This window comes from Zootoca vivipara, chromosome 2, assembly GCF_963506605.1.
Source record: "Zootoca vivipara chromosome 2, rZooViv1.1, whole genome shotgun sequence".
Taxonomy (NCBI): Eukaryota; Metazoa; Chordata; class Lepidosauria; order Squamata; family Lacertidae; genus Zootoca; species Zootoca vivipara.
The window spans coordinates 59,725,543-59,733,996 of record NC_083277.1 but is presented as its reverse complement, the minus strand read 5'-3'; the positions used below and the strand labels follow the sequence as shown (position 1 = coordinate 59,733,996).

General features: G+C 40.3%; 1 protein-coding gene across 2 annotated transcripts in view; it reads right to left on the bottom strand.

The window, feature by feature from the left end:
* Positions 1 to 3,634: 3,634 nt before the first annotated feature.
* CLINT1 (clathrin interactor 1) overlaps positions 3,635 to 8,454 on the bottom strand; it is a 67,391-nt gene continuing 62,571 nt past the window's right edge. For both annotated transcript variants that reach the window (XM_035105762.2, XM_035105764.2), the window contains 3 exons: positions 7,869 to 8,164; positions 6,816 to 7,020; positions 3,635 to 6,007 (listed from right to left, as the gene is read on the bottom strand). In XM_035105762.2, the coding sequence (XP_034961653.1) occupies positions 5,658 to 6,007; positions 6,816 to 7,020; positions 7,869 to 8,164 (851 nt within the window). In that variant the 3' untranslated portion in view covers positions 3,635 to 5,657. The remainder of the gene's footprint in view (positions 6,008 to 6,815; positions 7,021 to 7,868; positions 8,165 to 8,454) is intronic.

The window sequence follows — 8,454 nt, the reverse complement described above, 5'->3', positions numbered from 1 at the left end:
GGTACAGGTCTGTGCCGTAACTGGGCGAGAGGTATTCATGGCTCCTTTGTAATGATTTGTTTCATACAGTGAATTTCCCACACATTTGAGCAGTGCTAAGTCCCTTTTCAACATCAACCGAACCCTTCAACTTGAATGGGGAAGTAGAAATCCAAGAACTTTACAGATATAATACCGTAGCTGCCATTAGAGGAATTGCTTCCTGCAGCTACAGCTCTGCCCTGCCCCATTCATGGTTTTTATTTCCCCCACCCAAGCAGGCAAAAAAACCACTGGTTTGGAGCAGAGATGGCTCAGTAGGATGCAAGAGCTCTAAAGGATAGAAGAGCCCTAATACCTAGTGGCTATAAAATCATGGGACTACAATGCATGAACATTGTTACGTAGCTGGATTCTGTTGCATAAGTAAAACCTTATCACACAGATATGCAACCAATCATGAGAGTCTCTTTTTAAGAATTTCTTGTAATCATAATTTCTTACCTTATGTGACTGTTTTGCTCCAGCTTTACACAAACACTGGCTAAGGGCAGCTTTAATTGGGAATTTTCATTTTTCAGAGCCATTTTTTCTGCATTGGTGTTTCAAGACATAGCACTCCATTCCATGCATTATCGTCACATACAGCCTTGTCAGAACTTGTCAGAAAGTGACACAGAAAATGACCATGTTTGATAGACACCAGTGTTTGCCCAGTACAGGACAGGCTGATCTTCCTTTGTTGGTTTTCTTGCTGGAATAGCAGTTCATGGCTCTTGTTCCTTTGGCCAATGGGTGGGGTCAGAAGGATTGCAAAATTGGTTGTGAATGGGAGTAATGAGGGAGGAGTTTCTTCCTGGCAGCTGCCCTCCTCTTCCGTGGAAGGTCCCTCCCACCCACTGGATAAAAAAATAATAATATTCCTGATGCTCATCGATCAGAGTTTAGTTAGTGAAAAAGTAAAGGAAACATATTTGAACGCTTTTTGCATTTGCCCTTCTTTTCCTAAGTGTCAAGAGTATCATATTCTTACCAATTTGACAGCTGAAAATTTATAGCCCAGTTGAATGCCAATTGAGCCCTAAGTCAGTCATCTAAGTGGGTTTAGTGGAACTTATTCCCAGGCAAACAGGCACAAGATTGCAACCATAATAACTATTGGAATACAAATTAAATTGAGAGAATAAAAATTGCCTTCCAAAGTAATTTGTAACTAAAAAGCGGCAATTTGAGCACATTTCAAATCAAAGCTTTTATTACATTTCATGTTCTACCTACACACACACACACACACCTCAATCTGTCTCAATCAATCTCAAAGTAGCTGTCTTACTACAAAAGAATTTCAGAAATAGACTGGAAAGAGAAGTTGCTGAATTACAACTTATCACCAAGCTCAAAACCATGGAGGGACCTGGTTTGAACAGAGATATCGGATTCTTATCTCATTATACATGATAAGCGATCTTCAGCCATCTCAACCCTTGCTTTTTCATGCAAAACCATTTGCAGTCATTTTCGGTCATCAACAGCTATCAGTCAGTCAATCACCCACTTCCACCACCCTTCTGAGTGATCCCCCCTCCCCTCCCCATCCCCACCCCTTCTCTACATAAGTGCTTGGGGACTTCTATTTCACTGTATCTGAAGAAGTGTGCATGCACACGAAAGCTCATACCAAAATAAAAACTTAGTTGGTCTTTAAGGTGCTACTGAAGGAATTTTTTTATTTTACTATTTTCCTTGCACCTTCCTCTGGTCCCTATTCAAGCAGTCAGCATTTTGTGCCAAATGAACAGGTTAAATCCTCATCAAGCAATTTTCTTTGTTCCCCAACCCCCCCTTTTAATTTTTTTTTAAACAAACAAAAAAATCTACTTCTGCAACCATTGAGACTCTTCCGAGCCTGCTCATGTTTGGATGTTGCTGTTTGGGCTACATAAGGATCTAGAATCAGAGTATGATCCACTATAGCAGTGGTTTTCAACCAGTGTGCCGTGACCCCCTGGGATGTCTTGAATGATGGTCAGGGCTGCAGTGGGCAACACTGGCCTCTGTCCCTCTTTTCTTCCCTCCCTCCTCTGATGCCCTCTTGTGTATCTGCCTCCCAAAGGCTTGCACAGCTGTTTATAGCTGCAGCCCTGGCTAGAAGCTCTGCAGTCAAATGGTGCCTCTGGGAGGCACCTCTCTTTGGGTGGGGGCAGCTCAGAGACCAGGGACAGCAGCAGCTACCCAGAGGACTCTCAAGGAGAGGAGAAGAGACTGAGGGAACACTCCAAGGGAGGGTGTTCAAAAAGGGTGAGAGGCTGCCAGCTCTGCAGGCAAGGGGTGACATAACTGGGCTCCTGAGCCCCTCAGCGTGCTTGCAGAAAGAAGGTAGTTGGTCAAAGGAGCCATGGACTCAAAAAGATTGAAAACCTCTGCATTATAGGATGACAGTTGCTGCACTGAATACCTAGGTAAGATAAAGTGTCCTGGAATACACATCTCTGGAAACCCGAGACCTGGGAGAATATAAATGGTTTTAAGCGCTGGTTACATTTATTGTTGATATCACCTTGAGTGCAGGATGCCTGCTTACATTATGCAAAAACTTCATTGATAAATCCCTCCTGCCCTCCTCCTCTCCACCAGAAGTGTCAAGCTCCTCTTTGCTGATGGATCGAGATGAAACAGATGCTGCCATAAATACTCTTGTTTAGTGGTTTCAGATGCAGTTTCTGTTTTGTAGAACACACTGAGTGCTCAGGTTATCAGCAAGCGTGCACCTGTGCCGTTTATGCCTTTGCTAGGTCTTAGTGTTCTGCGATGGCATAGTAAATGCATTCCGAAAGACAGCCTTACAAAAAGACCCAAGCATACTGCTTAAGTTGCATACAACATGATCATCTATTTTGGGTGGAAATTCTATATCTGACACATACCAAGTACCTGATGAATGTGGGCCTTGTTGCCTTCTTTGTACAATCTTTTCTTATTTTTTACCTGCAAGTCCCATGACATCCCAATGTGAGCCTATAAGGCCTTATTATATTGCCAAGCCTCTGAAGGTTGCTTTGCAACTATCTGCTCTTTCTTTTTCCTCTGAGCATTTGTTTATATTTGGGGAATTTGTGAGATCTGCACGCCAAGGTGGATATTCTTGATACCACCATCCATGGTGGTTGGTTGAACTTAACACGATTAAAGTAGAGAAGCAAGCTTCGGGAGTATACACTTTTATGGCTGTCCCTTTTCTTGAAAGTTTGACAATACATTTTTCACAAGCAAACACAAGTTACCGTATGCCCTAGCACCTCGTGGCCAGGTTTAAGAGGCACTGGTTTTCAATGTTTTTTATGCCTGCTTTGAATGTGTCACTGTTACTGTCTGGACCCCTTTGGAAAGCAATAGGATTCAATCCCAACGCAGAACAACTACCAAAATACTTGAAGAGTTTCACAACATTTCCCAAAGAAGTAAATCTAGTCCAGTTTCAACAGTACTTGGTTCCAACTTGCTTTTTGAAGCATTCTTTTAAAGCCTGAAGAGGCACATCCCAGCCTTTCATTGTATTGTATTGAGAATTGTATGGAGAATGCATTATTGGAGTTTGGTGCCTTGACACTGTAACAGTAGAACGAGGTTTTTAAAAACAGGTTGGACAACTCCTCTGTTCCCCCTGAAAACTGGTTTGCTCCCACCTCCTGCAGTTTTGTAGGTTCATTTTTATTTTACTTTTTTTTTTTGCTTTTGCTTCTCAACATCTGTCACAAGACAAAGTTATGAAGACAATTCCCACAAAAAGTTCAAGGGTTTCAAAACTGGAACTGAAGAGAAGGCGATCTGTCCTGCACAGCCAGTAAAGCTTGTCTTGATTACTTTGATGTAACAACACTTGAAAGCTCCTATTCTTTGAAACTAATTTAAACACATTGAATTGTTGAAAGATTAAAAACCGCAGTCAGCTAATTACACTCACTCTCATCTCTTATTCAGCAAATGAATCACTTTTCATTACCACTTAGCTGAAGTACATGAATTTCTGCCTAATTAGAAATGTTGTAGATGGAGCATTAGCAAGGCTGGAGTGGGTCAAGATATCTGCGCTGCTTCATTTTTAATTCCTAACAGTAGAGTCAGATAGGGAAGGCGGGAGATAAAAAGTCATTAAACAATTTTAAATTATTTATAAAAATTACTTTGCCCAAATTATAATTATTTCTCCCCCCCCCAACTGCTCTCATGAAATGTCAAATGGAATGAAAGGAGAAGCAGCCCCAACACTGTTTTTAATGAACACTTTAATGTTATGTATAACAGAACATTATGAATACAATGGAAATAAAGTTTTATCAATTTAATAATAATAAAAAATATCCAACATAAGAAAGGGGAGCCAATAAAGTTTTATACCTAGAATATAGTACTCATTCTTAGTAGCAGCCCTGGCTCTGTGAATATAAACTGAACCTCTGCATCCCAGACTAAAAATCATGATCTGTGTTTGAACCTAAATACAGAATGATAGCAGGAAAAGAAAAAGCCTTTTATTCATTCATTCATTTCCTTTATTTTCATCAACTCATAAAATCTGACTGCTACAGGTTTCCTTTAATAATAATAATAATCTATATATTTATTTATTCATTTATATATATTTATTTAATCCCTTTCTATTGAATTCCGCAATTGCTAAGGCCATATTTACATAAAACAAATGAAGTCACCAAATGTATAAAATTTAGAATCCAATGCTGTTGGATTAACAAAAAGTTTAGAGGTGTTCTTTATTAATTTAAAGATGCTGTTTCTCTTGTTTGTGTTGCAAGAAAAAAATTCTTGCATTTTGACTGTCAAGTGATGTAAACAGTGACCCCAGAGACCCCAAGGGAGGCTGCCACTTTTCACTGGAGTATGGCTGCAGAAAAACCACCCCAACCAAAACCCAACCATATATATATATATTCTCTAGAGTTCTCTGAAAGGAAACCATACAGCAGTCTGAATGAAGTTTCTACCAGTTCTGCATTGCGTATTAAAGCAGAAAGAGGTAGGAAAACCCCACCGCTCCCACCTTATTCATCAGCAAATCGCTTAAAGAGGTCTATAATAAAAATTTGGATAGCATAGCAGTGTTGCTGGAAGAGTAGCAAAAGTATATATACATTCCAGGTCCCTTTGAATTAGCCATAATCACATATGTAAGCCATTTTTTTGGACAAAAATATATATATATATATATATTCTTATAAAAAATTGATCAGCATACTTTGACTTCAAATTTGACTCAGTGGTAGGAAAAGGAACGGATCCAATTATGATAAATAGATTCCAGGAGGGGAAAAAAGAAATCAAGTATAAAATTAGATTCACACAGATATACCCAGCCCCCAAATTCCAGAGTTTCCACAAGTTTCAAAGTTAAAACTGGTTCTGCCATCTAAGAAAGGCTTTTAATTCTCTTGTTAAAAAAAGTGATTGCAATGTCAACCATATCACTTGATGGAGGACGTCACCAAAACTTGAACAAAAGTAGGTTGGGAGTTTACAAAATGACCTTTGGGTTCTTTATGTGGGCTCCTTTAAAGTAAGCAATAAAAGAAAAAGAGAAAGCATTTGATCAGCATTTTCAACCCTTACCCCAGCTTTATTTGTGCAGCTAAAATCCTTCATTCAATCTGATTGGTTTACAATCTTTATTTGCTAAAATTTGCAAAATTTGCAAAGGCATCTTGCTTAGGTTGCACAGTTCCGGGACTCATGGAGGATGCCACAGCTATATTAGTAATGCCCATGCCTGACAAACCCATTCCAGAAGTTGGCATTGCCATGTTCACATTCATTCCCAACATGCCCTGATTCATCATAGGTGTGCCTCCCATGGAAGCCATCCCGATCGTGCCAGTCATCACAGTGGGCATTCCCACAGGAACAGGCCCGCCCATCAATGGGTTTGCAGGAGGTCGAGCAGGCATCATGCTGGGTGGTGAGTTGAGGCTCATGGTTGCAAAATTCTGAGACATCACATTCATCGGTTGTTGCATATCTATGGGGTGGAAAAGAAGTTTTAAATGTTAAGGTGATTTTTAAATGATATTTCTATCATTCAAAGAAAATGCAAGTATATTCCCACCCAACATATTGGCTGCATATTTTTTAAAAAAGCTTATAGTAATTCTAAGCTGATCCTTAAAGGCACCATCTAACATATTTCTATATGCCTGACAACTGAAGTCCAGCACAAATCCTAGTTGTCATAGTTCCCCTTCCTCTCAATTCTCTTCTTCTTTCTCCACAGCCTAACCATGCTTTGTCTAGATACCCACTTATTTATTATGCTCAGGGATCCACAAATACAGTGTATTCCTTCTACATTAGATCTTTTTAAGTACAACTTTACTAGCACCTGGTTTAGAAACTGAGGGAAAGGCAGAGGGAAATGAAAATTCTGTAGAACAAGAATCCTCTTTCACTGCTTGGGGGCTGACAGTTCAAGAATTTGGGAGGAGTCACCACAAAAAGTTTTTAAAGGCTGCACCATATCATTAGATCAGGGTGAGGAAAATTCAAAGCACAAGCAGGCTGATATAGTTTGTGATCCATCAAGCTGAATCCAATGAATGGCTGGTCAATCAAAAGTTGTGCACACTCAAGCAAGAGAGTTTTTAAATAGTAGAAGGCTACAAAGCTGCATATAATATACTCTGGTCATGAAAAAGAGACAATTTATAGGTGCTGAGGAAGTCTAGTGTTTTGGGTGTTTTTTTAAAACACCCACCCACACTTTGATCAAGAATATATTGTGAAGAGTGAACTCATTGAAATACATGCACCGCAAGAATTGTATTACTTACTTTGTTGCTGAATCATTGTGTTGAGTGATGGTTGCTGGGGCTTGGAAGGCTGCATACCAGGAACTAAATTGTCCAAACTGATATTTACACTAGGGTCTGACCAAGTGGATGGCAGGGTTTTGCCTACATTTTTGGGGACCATCTCTGTGCCCATATCATAAAGTGGATTAGGCTTCTGTATCATTGGGTTAACACCGTGCAAAGGCTAAAAGCATTAAAGAAAGAAAGAAATAGATCTTTAGAGTTATGCTACGAATTGCCAAGAGTATTTTACAGCTATAATTTATCAGAGAGAGGAGTTCATCCAGTCTTCATAAAGAGAAACAGATGGACATTTATGTTCTCCTAAGAGAACTGAAGAAAGTTGAAGTTCATGCTCATAAAATTCTCAAGAGCATCTCTTTAAGTACTTTACCTATCATCTGGTAGTCTTCTGGAACTGTGCCAAGAGTGGTAATTCAGAAGTGCCTTGCTCCCCCCTTACCTAAAAATACTTTCTCTGAACCATCCTTCTATTTTAGATGCTTTGGAAAATTAGTTTTCTTCTTCTTACATTTACAGTATATCCCTCCTTTCTTCCACCATGGAACCCACACAAGTAATTCCCATGAGGTCTTCTTGCACTGACCAGACCCTGACTTGATTAATTTCAGTAGGTTAGTGGCCTCATGCGACTTCAGACCATACCTGATCAACTAGTTGCTAAGTTTTCCTAGTCAAAAGACTTGTTTTCAACATCCAACTACTCTTAAACTGGGTAAAACTATATGTGAGCCAGTTTGCCAGAAACAGGTGGCACTGCCCACGCTCACCCCCCTTGCTAAAATCAAAGTGCCACAAGTTTGAAGTCTACCTTATGTTCTACAACTCTTAGATTACTTTAGGTGCTTCCTCTCACAATTTACTTGAATCTTGAAGAAAAAAGAGGGGCCAGTGAAGCAAAAAGGCAAGAAAACACTTTCAGAGCTACACAAAAGATGCTTTAAGTTAAGCGTGTGTCAAAACTATCCGTTGAGTAAACAGTAGTCAAGGGACAGCAGAACAGCACTATACCTGTGACCTTGACATAGGCAGATTAATGCTGACAGTGCTGGAACCCATCATAGATAAATTCATGCTTTGGGAAGAGGTCATGGTGGCTTGGGATGTACCCATCAAATCAAAGAGGTCAGAAGGATTTGAAGCAGCTGGAGGCTGGCCAAGGCTCTGCTGAGCAGAGCCACCAAAGAACTCAACAGCTGGCTGAGCAGAGCCACCAAAGAGCTCTCCAGCTGAAGCAGCAGGGCTTGGAGAGGTTTGGTTGAAGGCACTCCAGTCGCCAAACTCTCCATTCCCACTTGCAGTTGTACCTGGGGAGGGAAAAGAAAGGTAAGAGTCTTTATGAAAAGCACAGAGCAAATGCCACATTCCATGAAGTGAAACAAATGAGAGCCGATGTATGTCCATCCAGATTAACATCTGCAGGTAGGATCTCCATCTGGACATTACTCTCCCTCATGAATATTCCAACAATTTTAACAGGATAGCAAATGGGGGGGGGCACACACATGAGAATGAAACAGCCACACCAGTGCTAAAAAGTATGGCTGGTTATGTGCCACCTGTGGAGTCCACATGAGTGGGACATAAATTTCCTAAC